General features: G+C 42.1%; 1 protein-coding gene and 1 long non-coding RNA gene across 42 annotated transcripts in view; one reads left to right on the top strand and one right to left on the bottom strand.

Moving 5' to 3' along the window:
* Positions 1-18,926, bottom strand: part of NCOA6 (nuclear receptor coactivator 6) — a 114,924-nt gene that overhangs the window by 27,344 nt on the left and 68,654 nt on the right. For 30 of the 39 annotated variants that reach the window (XR_013535022.1, XR_004742714.3, XM_078371068.1 and 27 more), the window contains 6 exons: positions 17,687-17,815; positions 15,791-16,678; positions 13,285-13,431; positions 9,214-10,327; positions 6,627-6,748; positions 174-3,158 (listed from right to left, as the gene is read on the bottom strand). Coding sequence is in view for 36 of the 39 variants with exons in the window: in XM_078371068.1 (XP_078227194.1) it covers positions 174-3,158; positions 6,627-6,748; positions 9,214-10,327; positions 13,285-13,431; positions 15,791-16,678; positions 17,687-17,815 (5,385 nt within the window). In the remaining 3 variants the exon portion in view is untranslated. The remainder of the gene's footprint in view (positions 1-173; positions 3,159-6,626; positions 6,749-9,213; positions 10,328-13,284; positions 13,432-15,790; positions 16,679-17,686; positions 17,816-18,926) is intronic. The other 9 variants (XM_078371074.1, XM_078371075.1, XM_008995487.5 and 6 more) reach the window with 3 other exon arrangements.
* Positions 1-18,926, top strand: part of LOC128931996 (uncharacterized) — a 66,820-nt gene that overhangs the window by 2,613 nt on the left and 45,281 nt on the right. The window contains exons 2-3 of one of the 3 annotated variants that reach the window (XR_008481131.2): positions 16,998-17,180; positions 17,644-18,563. This is a non-coding gene — a long non-coding RNA (uncharacterized LOC128931996). Of the gene's footprint in view, positions 1-16,997; positions 18,564-18,926 lie in introns of those variants that run through there. The other 2 variants (XR_008481132.2, XR_008481130.2) reach the window with 2 other exon arrangements.

The following is an 18,926-nucleotide window of genomic DNA, read 5'->3' as shown; positions in this document are numbered from 1 at the left end:
TAATATGAGATTTAAAAGTGTATTTTCCAACATACTTTCAATAAATAAAACTACTGCTATTGCCATTTAGCCCATTCTCTTTCCTCCAAGTAGAAATGGAGTCATGCTTTCTCTTGTGGGATTAGGTCATCAAAAAACTGACATAAAGAGATGATGAAGCCCCAAGTACATACCTATGCTGGGTAGAAGTTCTGGATGGGATCCCACCTTCTCCTCCACTAGGCCACCCGCAAGTGGCTCAGATGCTATGCCACCATGATTGCTTTTTGTGGTCGGTACGGCGGAGATGAGCTCGGAGGGTACCAGAGTGGTTACTATTGAGCGTACACTGGTGGGGAGAGCACCGCCAGGTAAGCTGGGTCCTGCTGAGGCAGTGCCCGGGCCCACAGGGCTAGAGGTCATTTTTAGCAGAGTGGGCGCTGGGGGCGTTGGGGTTTTACTGTCCAGCTCTGTGGATAACTGCTCTGTTCCCACGAGCCCCGGAGCTGTGGTGTCTAGCCCTTGGCCTTCAGTCTCTCCATCTGCACCATATTGTTCTTCCCCTTTCTCAAGAGAGCCTGTGACTTTCTTACATGCCTTGGTCAACAAAATCTGGCCAATTTTGTCCACTTTTCCTTTGCCCTTACTAGATGAGACTGGGCTTCGCCGGTTGACAGAGGACCCTGGACTATTAGTCAAAAGGGGAGAAACCATTGTGGTTGACTGTGAAGAGGGAAGAGTGTTCTGATCTGCTGAGGTGTTCACCTGAGGGCTAGCCTCATCTGGATTCAATTCTTTCACTTGCTGGACAGGGGGATGAAGAGGGACAACTGGAGAAGATGTACAAGGAGGGGAAGGAAGCTGAACAGGGGTGGCTCGTGAGCTAAGGACCAAAGGTCGACCTGTCTGTATGTTTGGAGCAGAACTACTGGAGGGGGTATTAGGCGGTACAGGAGCAGAAAATTTTATGTTCTGAGGTATGTGTAAAGGGCCAACAACTGCGACAGAGGGAGGCATCAAGCCAGAGTTGGTTGTCAGTGGGGCTGCAGGAATTGTGCTTGGCTGTGATCCTTTCATAACCTGAATTATTGAAGATGAATTGATAAAGACAGGTGTAATGAACTGAGGCCGGGCATTAGACTGAGCAGCTGACTGTCCCTCAGAAACCATAACCTTGCTGCCCACGTTGGGCATTGTGACGACTGTTGACATCAATGCAGACTGCAAGTGAGTTGGCAAAGCTGCTGATGTGTTAGCTGAAGTTGTGATGGGATTGGAAGTGACAAATACAGTTATTTGATTTGGGGGCAAGGGAGTGGAAATGGAGGAAGAGTTAACAGGTCTTGACATTACTGGAGGGATGCTTGGTGCAACGTTAGAACTGACCTCACTCAATTCGGGATGCACAAGGGTTGAACACGGCTCATTACTGTGAGGTAAATTTAAGGAATTAGAGGGTTCTTTAGAAGAAGACGGATCCTGCAATGTGGGAATGACAGATGCTTTTTTGAGGTCCTCCCCAGAAACTACTGGAGGTGTTACTTCCAGATCTGTAAGCACAGTGGGTTTAATCGTCACATTAGGAGCTCCAGAGTTGTCAAGAAGTTGACTTAACGATGTTGGTGCTTCCCTCATAGCAGGAGACACCAAATTTTTGTTCTCTTCAACACTGGGAAGTTTGTTAGGATCCAAAGGCTGCCCATCCTTTTTGGATTGATCTTCAGGGACAACCATTTTAACTTCTTGGGCAGGGACTGCTTTTAACTCAACGTTTACCTGTTCCTTCCTACCCTGGGAATTCTGGCAATCACTGTCCTGAGGCACAATCAAGCTCTCCTTGTTATCCTCAACAACACCCCCAACTGCAGCCACAGACACAGTAGGATTCTGAGGATTTAGCCCACTGTTGTTAGGAAAGCTTCCCGGCACAGGGGGATTGGTCAGAGGAGTGGGACTGACCAATACATTTCTCGGCAACTCCACATTCTGCAACAGGGCTGCATTTGTTTGAGAGGCCAGAGTAAGTTTAGGGGCTTTAGAATTTTGCCTTCCAGGGCTTGGAGTGGTTTTCCTACTGGACCCAGGACTAGACCTGCGACTGTTGCTTGGACTTGCCCGTTTCGTTGCTCCAGAATTAGACTGCTTTCCAGAAGTCACTACCACAGAGTCTAACTTGTGAGTTTGTGGGGCAGCAAAATTGGAAGGATTCATCGTAAGATTTGAAGGTGCTTGCCCAATGGCCTTCAAAGTTGTTGGATTTAGGCCTTGTTGATCAAAGCCCCTGTTTAAATTTGGCCTAGGAGGTAAAGGAATATTAATCTGTGGAGGGAAGAGTCCTGCTATGGAGGCATTGAGTCTTTCTGGTGACAGACTGATTTCTGAAGGTTCTGTGCTGGGAGGGCGGTTGTTGGGTGTCTGAGGATAATAGGGTCTGGGGCTGGCTCTGTTTGGTGTTTTGGGCCTAGATGTCTGGGTTGGTGCGGCCACATTTGGAAAGTGGTGGCCGTGAGAGCTGGGCAGGGAATTTACAGGGGGTTGCTGGGGGGTTGCACCTTGAGTTGCTGAAAGGGGTGATGGTCCAGGTTTTGGCCCTGTCATCATTAACTGATTTTGGGGAAGTACTACATGTGACGGCATGTTGTTTGGGCCTCCTGAGACAGATGGTGCTTCACTGCCACTTGCTTCAGGGAGTGAGGCCATCTCCGCCAGTGGTGAGCTGGAAGGATTCTGCGGGCTCTCCTGATAGACCATTTTCCTTGAATTGCTTCCCAAAGGAGTAGTCACAGGCATTGGCATTCTTTGTTTATCAGGTGATGGTGGCACGGAGGTAGGTCCTTGCAGACTGACCATGACAGGCATACTGCCACTCTGTTGCATGGGCATTCTCTGGGAGTCAGGATTCAGGGGGCCTCTTGGAGGATGGACACTTTGAGAGACTGGAAGCCTAACTGATTTGGGATCCTGCTGCATCATGAGCATCATCATCATTTGCTGCTGCTGCTGCTGCTGTTGCTGCTGCTGCTGTGACTGTGGCTGACTGGGAGGTGGTGGCTGCTGCTGCTGAGGCAGTTGTGGCTGTGGCTGCTGCTGTGGTGGCTGTGGTGGGGGTGCCACATGCTGCATGAGTTGAGGAGGCATCTGCTGAAGTGGCCTCTGTTCAACTGGTTGAGAAGGATAACCTAAAACAAGCCCCCCAAATCAGGGAAGTTAGATTTTTCAGCAAGAAAATGTTGCTACCTTTAGAGTATAGCCAAGCAATACTCATCTAGGTGGCACAGATTATGCACAAACAGCTCAGGCACGCCCACTCCTGTGGCATGGGGCAGCCCCTCATTATGTGATATAAGCAAAAGGGACACAGTGCTTAAGGAAGCAAAAAGCAAAGCATCAAAAACCTAGAGCTCCTTGGTGTGCAGGGTCTGAATGAACCATGACTGTACTCACAGCCTGATTTTCTGTGCTATGCACTGAAAATAACTGAGCCTATACCAGCCAAACATTCAGGTGAAATGAAAAAAACTCCATCAACAGCAAGTGCCTGGCCACCCAGGATTCAGGTCTCATGTAGACATAATCAATATTTCAATGTACTTGTGAATGAAGTAAAGCATTTAGGATTCACTTCTTCTGTTAGAACAGGAATAATTTTTTAAAAAGATGTGATTTTATTGAAAATAGCAGAATTGAAGACAGGCTTTTTATTCTTTCAACAGAAGTAAAATATAAAATTCTAGGACTCAGTTCCTTAAGAAAGATTTAAAATTATTCCAATTCATTGGCTTCATACACTATGCCGCATCCTTGAGGCTTAATCCTTTGGGGGAAACCAACTGAATTAAAATTGCCCCTCAGACGTAAATCAGTTTGGTAAATAGCAGGAGCTAACAGAAGCTGATATACACACTGAAAATAAAACTAGGGCACTGAAGTGTTATTAATTTCCATTTACTTTCTTACATGCAAATCTCTATTTGGAGAAATAGTTTCCATGAATCCACAGCTTGAGAATAAGACAGAAGCATAGCCCTCAGGAATAAAAAATAATTTTGGGAAAAGAAACCTGAAGGACAATGTCTTCTAGATATGCAGAGGGCAACATCTCAAATGATTCTCTCTTTTGTAAAGATTTTACTTGGCATTTTAGAACCAAAACTTGACAATCAGAAAGGATAAAAAGATATGCAAACCAAGAGTAACAGTGGTTCAGTGGGAAAAAGTGGGTATACAGCTGGGTATATATGGAATACAATTTCGATTGCACAAGCTAGATTTATTCCATTGTTGCATGAAAAGTACATTAGAGAGGTTTTAGGAAGGTGTAGGAATAAGAACAATTGGCTCTGGCAGTCAAAAGCAATGCAGACTCAACATTTTCATGCAGCTACCAAATTTTTTGGGTCAGACTCAGTAATCAATAGCTAATTAATGTCTTCTGGCCAAAGATTCCCATGGTATTAATGAATACAATGTGTAGAATCCAGTTTTGAAGGTTTTTTAAAAAATCCTTTTTTATTTTAGGCCTGAGTAACTTCTTGACCTTTATAAAGCCAATAACATACGGCATTTCTATGGTTCAATTGTCCTTTCAACTACATAGTCAAATATAGTGGGTCCTTATTTTTCACATTCAGTCTGGGGTTCTCACATTAAGAAAATTGTAATTTCTGCAAAAGCCCATTGATGTCAGGGGTATGACATGGATGCCTTTCATTTTTAAAACCAGCCCACCATATAGTACAGTAAATACCAAAGAGGACAGCACAGACAATACAGCAGCCTCTCAAAAGTAACAGTTAAGGACATGGCTGCTACAGAGTCCAGAAGCTGGAGGCAGCAGTCCAAAAGGTACTAATGATAAGACAGATTGGGGTTGACATGACAGAATGGTGAAGAGGGAAAGCCAGGACACACACAGTGCCCATAACACAATCACAAACCAAATTTATTACTCAGGGAATGCAAACTCCTATGCCTTTAGGGGCTGGGCAGATAATAGAGAATAGAAGTGGACTGGTATAAGACAGCAGGTGTCCTGTCAACAGTGCCAAACTGCAGAGAAGATGCCCTCTTTAAAGGCATTTAAATTCGGACTTTTGTTTAAGACTGCATAGCAACTCAAACCCATTATAGCCTGCAGGCCCCCAGTGTGCAGAAAGAAGACAATAAATGTATACAAAGACCCCTAGCATTCACGTAAGAAGTGTTCAGAAGTATTTGAGGCAAGAAGGCACGTTCCTGCTTACAATGCCTTCTGGACACATACCCTAAAGACTGATGACCTCCCAGTCTTAGCTATGCTGCTGCATCTCACTGATGGGGAGTGTGGTATGCCCAAACAATTTGTAATAAATAACACAAAGTATTGACATCATGATGGATTTGGCTTTTTTTTTTTAGATTCACTTTTAAAATACATAAGTTAGGGGTAGACTGAAGTTTATTTCTAAAATAATGTCACTTTTCATGCCAAAAAGGAGTTGAAATAACTAGTGAGGAAGAAACAAAACATATCCTCTGCACACAAAGGGGAGAGTAACCTATGTGTGAGGGGTTGTGCATCTTCATCCATGTCATAGGGGAATAAAGTTACAAGTCATTGCTCAGGCCAAGATAACCAGGTATAGAGATATTATGGCAGCTGGCCTTGGTTCTATAATATCTAGGTTTGAATGAATCAATTTTAGGAGCTTTTCCATCTTTGACATAATTGTTCAACATGTAAAAGATAGTATCATTTTGTAATCAGAGAGGGTACAACAAAGGGGCTTCTAACATTGGTCCTATTTATTATAAATTATTAACCTAGGTGGTAGATACACGGGTGTCTCTTTTATTATTCTTTATATCTTCTTTATATTTTAAAGACTCAATAATGAAACTTCTATAAAAAAGATCACCTTGTTTTAAACCCTGGTTTAAAAAAGACTTTAACCCCTGCTTTGAGAAAGCCCCAGAAAGAAATGCTGCAGGAAAGGCAGGCAAGCAGGATTAGGGTGAAATCATCTCTCCATTTAATCTTATCCTATTCTGATGCCAACTAGAACCTTGACAATGACAAGAATAAAGAGGCATTTCACATTTCAGTTTCTTTTCTTTTTTTTTTTTTTGAGACAGAGTCTCACCCTTGTAGCCCAGGTTGGAGTGCAGTGACATGACTTCAACCTCGACCTCCTGGGCTCAGGTGATGCTCCCATTTCAGTCTCCTGAGTAGCTGGGACTATAGGTGCATGTCACCATACCCCGGTAATTAAAAAAAATTTTTTTTAGTAGAGACGAGGTTTTACCATGTTGCCCAGGCTGGTCTTGAACACTTGGGCTCAAGCGATCTGCTCATCTTGGCCTCTCAAAGTGCTGGGATTACAGGTGGATGAGCCAGCATGCTCAGCCACATTTCATGTGGCTCATTTTATGAGGACTTAAAATAACAAAGATAAATTTGGATAGAATGTATATGTGTATGTGCCTTCAAAAGGTATTATTTGAAATTTTTACTTAATATCAAGGCAAAAGTCCAAATACCAGACATATTAAAGTAGACTAGTTAGCAGATAAAATAAAATCCTATTGTTTCCTCAAAGACAAAGAAGTCTTGTAATGCCGCATGCACATGTGATGTTAAGTGTACAATCTAGCTAACATTTTATCACCTGGTGGCCGGTTTGAAAATTCTGGCAGTTTAGGGCCTGAGTTATCCAAGTTAATTCCTTGTTCTCCAGGCAACGGTGGCTGATCAGCCTCTTCCAGACCAGCTGGGCGAGTATCTGCAGTGCTAAAAATAAATAAATTAATTAAATTATTTTAGAATAAGTTGTATAGAAAATACACAAAACTAGCTTAACCCTTCCACTATTTCTGAAGAACTAAAATGTTTGCATTACCATTATTCATATCTCTCTAGTGTAGATATTAATTATTGGCATAAAAATAATCGGGCAATGTCATTAAATGTTAAAAATCTGCTTAAACTAACAGCACTGTATTTACTCAAAATGCTTTCCACAAATCCTGATGCAGTAATTGTCATGTAATTACCCGTTCTTTAGATGTTGACCTGATCATAGACCTATCAACATTATAAGGTACTGTTCCTGTGAAACCACTTATCTTCAATGTGGCAATCAAATTCAACTAGGGGGTCTGACTGTTTCTTTTTTGTGGATATAACAGTGGGTGTTCAATTCATAACACCTTGCAAAAGGTTGTATAGGTTGGCTGATGGAAATGGTATTTAGAGAACAAAGAAAGAGTGAGACCACCACAACAAAAATTTTGCTGCAGAATGAGTCTTTGCAGACATCTCCATTGGCTTTGAGATGCCTTCACTTTTACCTGGATGTAGCTTAATATTTTTAGTGGGGAAGAAAAAAAATGAAGAAAATGTAGCTACTAACACCCACAATTTCAGAAAACAAGACTGCTCACAGACCTCATTTTGTTTGTAATCTCAGTCCTAATTGTACTTTTCTTTCCTACCTTAGTTTTCCTTTGCCCTGATTTCGTTCACCCACTTTTAGGTAGTTTTGTCTCATTATACTCTTTATAGTTTCATAAGCCACCAGAATCCATTTTAAAAGCCCCAGCACATGGAAATTTCGAACCTGAAGCAGATCTTCAGCACATCCAGACCCCTATGATAATTTGCTCTTTGTAAAACTTCTCTCTCACTTTAAATTATGGGCAAGGATTCAGTGGTAACCTTTACTTTCAGAAAACTGCACTACTAAAAAATCTCAGATATCCGGTCGAGCATCCTCATGTTATGAAAGAGAAAACAAAGGCCCAGAAAGGTATATGAGACAGGCCCAAGGTTCCACGGTGAACTAGTGGTAGAGCTGGAAGCAAGTACTTTTCCTGTAAACCCACTGTCTCTCTTTCCTAGGAGTCTTGATGCTGTATAAGGTCCCTTTCACAATTTGTAGACCTAAGTAAGCAATTTCCTTAAGGGCTGGTGAAGATGGCAAAAAACGCACACCAGAGGCAACTGAATAACCTTGCAAGTTTACTCCCAGACTACTGAGAGAATAAAATATTTATTAAGTAATTATTCCCACAGGCTGAGACTCATAAAGAATTTAACTGAGAAAGCGCTATCAGAAAAATTAGATAATTAGATAATTAAAGGACTTATTAAGTTTGAATTCAGGAAAATATAGGTTAATATTAATAATATACCATGATTAGCTTTTAAAGTAAAAGATTCAAGCAGCAGCAAGTGAGCATGATATAATACAGTACGATCAAAGAATGTTGTGGGAAGGCTGGGATAAAGGTAGTTGATTTTATTTTGAACATTTAAGCTTGTATAAATAAAGTTCCCTGATTATTCTTCTATGATTCTAGCAATTTATTTCCATTAACTTGTTTTACATTCATTAGTCATTATTTTCTCATAATAAATGTCTCTAAATTTTAGTTTTATGATTAAAGGCAGAAAATCTAGCTCAATCAATATTCCTTCTGGAAACATTTTATTACACCCCAAAACAAATTAATACTTAGCTTCAGGAAGTGAAATACAAATTGTTAATTGCCTTTCCTGGTGTGATCTTGCAAAATAACTCACCTGGAGAATGTTTACTGAAAGGGTAACTGATTTAAAAGGTCCAATCATCTTAGCGTGGGGTTTTAAGCTTCTAGGGATGATAAAGAGCCTTTAAAGGAAAGGCACCTGTGCAAAAAAACCATTTCTATTTGAGAGACAGCAGTAGTTTTAATTTCCAAAACACATTTGGCCTCTCTGGTTCCCCAACAGCCATCACAGGCCTAAAGTCAGTGCTTTGTTCAGGTTCTGATTGCCAAAACCCCCCTGACACTGTAGAATTAAGAGATTTACCAGCCAATTCCAACATCTGAATCTTACTTGGATCCTTATTTGAATAAGTTGTAAGAAAAAAATGTGAGATAATTAGGGAAGTTTGAACATTGGATATGAAAGTATTAAGGAAGTATTAGTTTTCCAGATGTGCTAATGATATTGGGAGGGGATATTAAAAACTGTCCTTATCTTTTAGAGACATACAGTGAAATATTTACCAAGTGAATTTGCTTTGAAATACTCAAGAGGCTAATAGAAAAGAGCACCGATGAAGGCAAGATAGGCTATGAGTTGATAATTGTTGAAGCAGGGGGATTTCATTATACTATTCTAATTTAATATTATGTAAATTTTTCCATCAAAGAAAGTTGTCCACATAGAAAACAAATAAAATTTGAGGCAAAACCATCACAACCTACTTTACATCTTGCTGACTATTTTTCTTCTTCCGAGGGGGTTTCTTCTTCTTCGGTTTATTTGCGTTGGTATTATTTTGCTTATTGTTTACCCCAAAATGGCCTGCAGAGATGTCACTCTGCAATAAGTTGACCAACAATGGGCTTGTTAGTGTGACATCCTTACTGACTGGGAAGCCTGGATTTTGACCACAGGACATCTGATTTCCATTGGGAGCTCCACTGAAAGGTGCATTGAAAGGCATCCCGTGGCCTGAGAAGTGGTTTCCCGAGGCACTGTTTCCCTGCATGGCCTGCACATGGGGGGGGACCATGTTGGTTTGTGGCATGCTAACGTCAGGCATCATCTGAGACAAACTGACGTCATTATTTGCTGTAGTAGCAGGATCACCGTGTTGCTGAGCCATATGTGGGCTGGGCCCTGGGGGCCGCAGGACCTGCCCCTGAATCCCCATAACCTGAGATGGACTGTTGTTCACAGGCCCTTGCTGGGGCAGCATCTGTCCTGACATCTGTCCCGTAAACACCATATTTCCTTGCATGTTCGGAGTTGGTCCCCTCATTATCTGTGCTGGTCCCGGCATGACATTGGATTGGTTCTGAGAGTTAAACTGCTGCTTATTCCCCTGCATTTGATTGGTCATGATCTGCTCTATCATTGGGTTCTGTTGGAGCAAAACCTGCCCCTGAGGCCCCATCATCTGGTTATGTGACGCCATCATTTGTGGGCCTTGCTGGGAGAGCATCTGCTTGGGTGGGGTCATCCTTTGAGGTGAGGGTCCAAGATTTTGGCTCGGAGGGTTCACCATCATCTGGCCCTGTGGCATAAGCTGGGCCCTTGAAAGGATCATAGGGTTCTGAGGGTTCAAGGTTCCTTGTTGCTGGACCATCTGGCCCTGGGAGGGCACGATCTGCTGGTGCATGCCCATTAGCTGAGATGGTGGGCCCTGCTGGGGCTGGCCTTGAATGTTGCTGAGGTTCACCTGAGGAACCCCAGAACTACCAGCCTGCTGATTGTTCATGTTGCCATGAATTCCCATGAGGCTGGGCTGCATCATATTTGGTGGCCCATGGGACACCTGGATCTGGTTTTGAGGAGGACCAGCTCCTTGACCACCTTAAAAAAAAAAAAGGCAAAGTTTCAGAAAGAAATATTTTTATCTTATTGGCATTAAGATACTCAAGTTATATTACTTAGCAAGACATCCATCACTCATATATCCACTGACCAACATAAATGTGATGATGACATACTATTTCCTGTGAGTTTTCTAAACTACAGAGATGTGGCTGTGAGATAACTGCTTACATTCCCAATGACCACACAACAGAGAAGGAGAAACAGTTTCTATACTCCCATATGGTATCTTAAAGATTTAACATTTCAAAGATCAAGAAAGTTTACTTTCTTTCAGATTAAATAATGAGAAAGGTAGCAACTCATTGTTTTAAAATGACTTGTAGGGGCTGGACTCGGGGGGTTCATGCCTATAATCCCAGTACTTTGGGAGGCTAAGACAGGCAGATCGTTTGAGCCTGAGAGGTGGAAGTTGAAGTGAGCCAAGATCACGCCACTGCACTCCAGCCTGGATGACAGAGAAACCTTGTCTCAATAAATTAAATTAAATTTAAAAAGCACTATGGACTAGTGAAATAACCCTGCTATAAATGAGCCAGGGAAACAAAGAATATGAAGTGTCCTCTTAGGAAAACCTCAACAATGATGAGAAGACATTTAAAAATACTTCTTGGGGGCCGGGCGCGGTGGCTCAAGCCTGTAATCCCAGCACTTTGGGAGGCCGAGGCGGGTGGATCACGAGGTCAACAGATGGAGACCATCCTGGTCAACATGGTGAAACCCCGTCTCTACTAAAAATACAAAAAGTTAGCTGGGCATGGTGGCACGTGCCTGTAATCCCAGCTACTCAGGAGGCTGAAGCAGGAGAATTGCCTGAACCCAGGAAGCGGAGGTTGCAGTGAGCCGAGATCGTGCCATTGCACTCCAGCCTGGGAAACAAGAGCAAAACTCCGTCTCAAAAAAAAAAAAAATGCTTCTTGGAAAACTTTAGTAATAATGACTCTCAAAGGCTATGTGTGTGATATCTGGATACTGCACTTAGTTTCCTTTGCTCTGATGTGGTAAAAAGTAGTTAATTTTGATCTGGAAGCTGAGCCTCTGGTGGGAGTCAACTGACTAGATGATCCACCTGGAAGCTGCTAAAACCTCAGTGGCTCCACCCTGCGCAGTCCCTGGTGGATCACGTGGCACATGTTCTAGTCTTCTCAGCGATTTCTAATTTAGACAAAAGTTGCTACCTGACTTGCTGTAGTGCATATTTATTTATTGGGTCTTTGGGATTTTCCTATAGCTACTTGCATTATCTCCCCGTTTAACTGAATAACTTTGTAGTTCATTTTATCCCTTTTATTTTTCACTTTTTGTTTTGTTTTTTGAGACAGAATCTTGCTCTGATACAACCTTGGCTCACTGCAACCTCCACCTCTTGGATTCAAGTGATTCTCATGCCTCAGCCTCCCCAGTAGCTGGGGCTACAGATGCACAACAGCACTCCGGCTAATATTTGTATTTTTAGTAGAGGCAGGGTTTCACCATGTTGACCAGCCTGGCCAACATGGTGAAACACAAAACAAAAAAGTACATGTGGAAGGTACTATATGAAAACACAAAACAGCTGTGATACAGTGGAGAAATAAGAAATGACTTTGTCATTGTTTTAAACTTTGTTTTTTTTTTTTTGAGATGGAGTCCTGCTGTGTCACCTAGGCTGGAGTGCAGGGGTGCAATCTCGGCTCACTGCAACCTCTGCCTCCCAGGTTCAAGTGATCCTTCCACTTCAGCCTCTCAAGTAGCTCGGATTACAAGCATGAGCCACCATGCCTGGCTAATTTTTATATTTTTAGTAGCGATGGGGTTTCACCATGTTGGCCAGGCTGGTCTTGAACTCATGACCTCAAGTGATCCCTCTGCCTTGGCTTCTCAAAGTGTTGGGATTATAGGCGTGAGCCACTGTGCCCAGTCTGTAAAACTTTCTACTAAAAAAACATGAATTCACATAACTCAGGAATGCAGTTTCACATTAGCAGATAGGGCAATTCAAAGTTTGCTCTACCCTTCTCTCACCCTGCCAGAAATAGTGTCAATGTTTTTTGTAAAGTCAGATTTTTTTCTCATTCCTTAGTGCTTTCTGATTAAAGTTGGAGTCAAATTACTAAATTGTGGGGATGGGAATTCAGAATCTCAGTCCAAACTGCTTCAGTGAGAAAGGGTAAGAGGATTAGTCACATGCTCCTTCAGCAACCAGAAACATGAAGTTTGAGCTTATACATTACTGGTTTGCAAATACTTTTTAGCCATTTCCCTGTATCTTATTTCTTCTCCAAAATTTCTTCTTTTTTACAATATACTGTTGGTATTAAATCTGAATTAATCAAGTCTGAAAAATATCACACTGTAAACCAGAATTCAGACACTCAGCATGAACAAAGCTTAATATGTACCACATAGAGCTTTAATAAGTTACCATTGTCCAAACATGCCTCCATGCCTTTTTATCTATAGCTTTCATTGCCAGAAATTCCTTTATCCCTTTTACTACCTGAGCAAGCTCTAACTCAGGGGTCAGCACACTATGGCCGACTACTGGTTTGTAAATAAACAAGTGTTTAGAATGCTGCCAAGCTTGTTTGTTTATGTACTGTTTATGGCCACTTTTTGTGCTACCATCACAGAGTTGATTAGCTCCAACAAGAGACTATATAACCTGAAAAGCCAAGAATATTTACTATCTGGGCCTTCAGAGAAAAAAAAAAACCTGCTGATTCCTGCTCTAACTCAAGTTCCATCTCCCTCTCTTAGATGTTTCTGGGTTCCTGTGACATTTACCTACTTTTGACATACTGACAAATGTTACTGCCCTGAAAGAATAATTATTTATGGGCTTGAACTTAAGGGGGGAGATCAAGACTTACTATTTATCTATGTATTTCTGTTGTCTATCAAGTTACTACGCAATGCTCAATAAATGCTGGCTGAACAAATCACAGAAAACAAACCTGCATGCTGGACATTTTGATTTGCTTGCAGCTGAGGGGCTCCCGAATTCCCAGGGGTGGTTGCTGTGGTCGAAGGCACCTGACCTTGCATAAAGTTCGGATTGGCCTGTCCTGGTGAGAAGCCAGGTGGGAGGCGTTTAGGCATTCCTTAATAGAAAACAATGAGTAAGGCAGTTACCTAGCAAATTTATACTCTTGCTTAGATATGGAATGAATAAGGAAGGATGAGCTGCATGAAGTCTCCACTGGCTTAGCTCTCTCTGTCACACTGGTAGGATCTTTAATAATAAGGTTGGGAAAGATGGTTAAAAAAATCAACACAATCTTTTATATGAGCATTAATGAAAAATAAATACTAAAAAATTTACACTTAGAACATGCCAAGGAAAAGATGGCAATCTGCTCCCTAAATGTGATGAGGCCACGCCACAGCAAGGTTTGAGGGCTCACTTTTCTCTGTAATTGTTAACAATGGACCTCAAAACTTTACATACTTTAACACAGGCACCAAAGGAATATGCTAAATTCTCTCATTTCAAACAAATTGATGTGAAATAGTATAAAAGAAAGAACTGGGTCCTGATATTAAGGATAGATTGGTGATTTTTTTTTTTTTCCTTTGAGGGAAACTGGTGACAAGAGTCTCCTTTGCAGAAAATTTCCCCTCAATATTGCACTTGTCTCTTTGGAAGAGACAGGAGACTAGAAACAGTTCACGGGAGCTTCAAAGTGATGTTATATTAAATCATTATGCTTTCTGCTCATAAGGTTTGCTGTGATTCTGACAGCTTTGGTACCAAAAACCATACTCTACTGGAATCTTTCTCAGGTATCAGTTCCTTTTGGAAAGGGCTAATTTTAGAAAACAAATTTATAATAAGGAGAATCTCAGAACCCACTTATCATTTACAACACAGGCCTTGATGTGGCCAGATCACCTAGGTGAGCATATCATCTGCTCTATGAAAGCATCAAGACCTAAACTCACTTAAAAATTTATTATATTCATCCATTTATTTATTTATTTATTTAATTTTTTTTGAGATGGAATCTTCCTCTGTTGGCCAGGCTGGAGTGGCGCAATCTTCGCTCACTGCAACCTCCGCCTCCCAGGTTCAAGCAATTCTCCCTGCCTCAGCCTCCCAAGTAGCTGGGATTACAAGTGTGCACCACCACACCTGGCTAATTTTTGTATTTTTAGTAGAGACGGGGTTTCATCATGTTGGCCAGGCTGGTCTTGAACTCCTGACCTCAGGTGATCCGCCTGCCTCAGCCTCCCAAAGTGCTGGGATTACAGGCGTGAGCCACCGCGCCCGGCCCATTTATTTTTTAAGGGCCAAATTTTCAGTGCCCTGAAAAGCTCTTTGTAGACAAATACGCATTTGTCCTTTCTTTAACAGTGACAAGTCCCATTTGCATGCTCCCACTGTAATTAAATCAGTAATCACATTTGCAGGAGGGACTACCCAGCTTCCACTGATCCAGGGCTAGATACCCAGAACAGTGAAATTTGGAGCTGAAACACTCTTGCATTTTCTAAGAACTTCTTAGGATTCAAATATTAGAGCCTGCATGTCAGCGAAATTAATTATAAGAGAGTGAAAGACTGATGAGCAACTTAACTTCACCAGAAACCATGGGAACATGCCTTTGCTATGTTGTACTAAAGATGCAAGGGTTTTTTTCTGGGTAGGCAATGGGTGTCTTTTGGTGGGGGGTATGTTTATCAGATGACAGTATTAACTGACACTCTCTATACCTTACTGAAAAGCTCCAAGCACATTCATGTGCACTAGATCAATGATTAATAAGAATAAATAATAAACATGGAGATGGATAAGTTTTACTGTAATCGTTTTACCTCTCACACATTAAGCTCCATTGCTTTTTCTTCATACAAGAGGCACCTTACAAAATAAATAAATAAATCTCCTTTAGGTATAACTGGTGGAATTCCCTCTCTAAGGAGCAGGCATTGGCATTATAAAACTATAAAAGTCAATGATTTCTGAACTTATTCCCCTTTAATACTTTAATCAAACTTAACAAGTACCATGCTTACTATTTTATTAACTAGGATTATCAAAATTGATAACTAGAAGGGCCTTTTCTTCAATGAGACCCTGTTCTTGTCATTTTTGCTCTATTGAATAATCTTAATTTTTCAACAACTGAGAAGTTTAAAATTGTTAACAAAATGCATTTTTCTTCTGGACATTTTAATTTACTATTACAAGATCAAGCAAAAATAATTTGAAAAACAAAATGAACATCTCTACATTGAATTTTACCTGCACTTTAGTCCAGAGAGCTAGCTTAAATTTAACCAACAAGATGCTGCATAATGTATCAAGTTAACTAAGTCATATCAAGTGTCACCACCATATCCACAAAACCAAATAATTACATCCTTATTCCACTCCCTCCATTAAGTCTAAAAACTGAAGTTCTGCTAAGGTCTACCTCCAGTAAAGTTACCAACACAAACTGCTACCATGTTCCTCACCTCCTAGGCCTGGATGTAAACTCTGTGGCCCCTGGTTTGGTGGCTGCTGCTGCATCACCATGAAGTTAGGTGGCACATTTCCCTGTTGAACCATAGGACTCCGACCCGGAGAGCTGACAGGCTGCTGAAATCCCTGGGGAAGTGGGTTATTTTGAGATGGCCTTGGTCCCATCTGCTGCTGAGTTTGGTTAACCGTCGGGGAGGATGCAGGGGATCCCTGCTGGAAGGAGGAGGGTGAGGAGGCAGGAGACTTGTTGGTGAGGTGGGGCTGCTGCAGGGGAGTTGGGACCCTAGAGGGCCCTCCCTGCAAACTCTTCATCTGAGGAGCTGTGAACTGGCCTGGATTGCTCATCTGAGGAAAGTTTGTGTGGGCCTGTGAGGCTTGCTGGCTGCCAAAGGGATATGGAGGGGGAGGGTGGGAAGGCGTCTGTACCGTGGCTAAGGATGGTCTTGCCTGGAGTTGCTGTTGCATTGGGCCAGGCAAGGGAGCCTTCTTCCACCCTTGGTTTGCAGTCATTGTGCCCAGAGAACTCTGGGCTGGAGGAGGTTGAAGGGCTCCAGAAGGCAGCTGGTTCCAGCCTGGAGGAACAGGCACCTGAGTTGGGGCAGTAAACTGGGGTCGCATTCCCTGTGGCTGTTGCTGCTGATGTTGCTGTGGGGGTCTTGCCTGCAACTGTTGCTGCTGCTGCTGCTGCTGCTGTTGCTGCTGTTGCTGTTGCTGCTGCTGTTGCTGCTGTTGCTGCTGCTGCTGCAGCTGGGGAAAATTAGCTGGGTTCATTTGTCTGTTCACAGAGACAGGCTGCATTGGGTGGTGCGGGGGAGCTAAAGATCCTGAGGGATGACTTTGCTGCTGTATATGGAGCCCAGGGAGGAGTGGATCCATTGCATCTGTTTAAAGATAGTCAACAAAGCAATAATTAACCTACTGCAATCTAGATCCTAGAGCAGTGACCTTTGCAATTCTGGATATATAGAGTAAAATCTGCTGGTACTATTCAATAAAATAAATGGTTGTGAATACCTTCTTTTTTTTTTTTGATACGGAGTTTCGCTCTTGTTACCCAGGCTGGAGTGCAATGGCGCGATCTCGGCTCACAGCAACCTCCGCCTCCTGGGTTCAGGCAATTCTCCTGCCTCAGCCTCCAGAGTAGCTGGGATTACAGGCATGCGCCACCATGCCCAGCTAATTTTTTTATATCTTTCGTAGAGACGGGGTTTCACCATTTCGACCAGGATGGTCTCATCTCCTGACCTCGTGATCCACCCGCCTCGGCCTCCCAAACTGCTGGGATTACAGACGTGAGCCACCGCGCCCGGCCGTGAATACCTTCTATGTGTGAAGCAGCACACCAAGATGATAGATGAATCCTTAAAAGGAGCTTGGAGCTTGGTCAGTAGTGGACATAAGAGCGAAACGTAGAACATGGAGAGCAGTATTTACCAAATCGTATTCTGGAGAACTATGTTAATTAGTGTTATAAGAAAGCAAAACAATTAGGTTCGGGAAACACTGAATCTAACGCCCTAGATGGATTTCTCCATTGCAGGACTTTCTGTGCCTCCAATATGTTACTTGTGAATCTCCAGGAGGGAGGGTAAAGTATGATGCATTTACCAAATTTACTTGACTACAGAATTCTATGTAATGAGCATCTTTCAGGACTAAGCAGGCCAAGGCACACTTTTAGGAATGTTGGGGTATAACTGATAAGAAAACAGTAAGAAATTCTGAAAATTAAATCATAACATTTGGCTTGAAGAAACCAGGTCAGATTTTGTAAAGGTGACATTTTGAGTTCAGAAATTAGAAATACAGCATCAGAGATAACTGAATTTTATAATGATCTATGCAGGAAGTCTCAGACTCTTCAATCCTCAAAGATTGGAAGTCATTACCTGACTGAGAAGCAGGGCGAGGAGTCCTGGGCTGCAGCTCTGGATTGGGGCCTGGTGCCATCATGGAAGACGACACATTTCCACCTGGGGGTATCATAACAGTGGCAGGGTTGTTCATCCTTATTATTCCTAGAAAAAAAAATCCCTAGAATAGAGTACTGGTATTGGCACGATTTTTGTTTTTTAGTGAACTATTTCAAGAATACAAAAAGATAAGGGAAATTTCTTTTTTTTTTTGACAGGGTCTCACTCTGTTGCCCAGTCTGCCAAGCGACACAATCACAGCTCACTGCCACCTCGACTTCCCAGGCCCAAGTGATCCTTCTGAGGCAGCCTCCCAAGTAGCTGGGACTACAGGCATGTGGTACTGGGACCACAGGCACACACCACTGTGCCCAGCTAATCATTCTATATTTTATAGAGATGGGGTCACTATGTTGCCTAGGTTGGTCTTGAAGTCCTGGGCTCAAGTGATCCTCCCTCCCAAAGTGCTGGGATTACAGGTGTGATCTACCATACCTGGCCTGGAAATATCTACACCCATCATCTCCCTTTTTAAAATCTAAAAAATTTGCTCTTATCTCCTTCAGATATATAATGTAGATAGAGCAGAAGCCCCTGCTCCTTCCATTCTACTTTCTCCCTCCTATTGCAATTGGGGTTAACAACAGTTCCATGCATGTTTATTAACCTTTTCTGTATCTGTAGGTAAACTGCACTTTTTCTGTAGGTAAACAGCATTTTTTATATGCTTTTAATCTTTGTATAAATGGTACTTTATGCATTCTTCATCAGCTTCCTTTTTTACTTAATGTCATTTTTTGAGATTATCTCTCTCGGCTGTTACAAGGGCTCCACTGTAGAACCATATAGCTACCTTTCTGCTGATGAATACTAAGGTTTTATTTTTCCCTTATTCTTATAATTTTGCAATGTTGTGTATTTGTCATGAATTCTTATGGATATGTGAGCGTATCTTTAGACTATATCTTAGAATTGCTAGGTTTTAAAGTCTAAGCATCTTTAATTTTACTAGATATTGGTAAACTGCTCTAAAAAGTGGTTATACCAATTTATACTCAAACTAGCAGTTTGAGAACTCCTCTTTCTCCACATCTGAAAATTTCTGAAACTGTTAGACTTTTCAGAATAACCATCTATGCTCATAAATGAGAATATGCCAGGCATGATAGCTCATGCCTGTAATCCCAGAGCTTTTGGAGGCCAAAGTGGGAGGACT

This window comes from Callithrix jacchus, chromosome 5, assembly GCF_049354715.1.
Source record: "Callithrix jacchus isolate 240 chromosome 5, calJac240_pri, whole genome shotgun sequence".
Classification (NCBI taxonomy): domain Eukaryota; kingdom Metazoa; phylum Chordata; class Mammalia; order Primates; family Cebidae; genus Callithrix; species Callithrix jacchus.
This window is presented reverse-complemented; position numbering and strand designations above follow the sequence as displayed.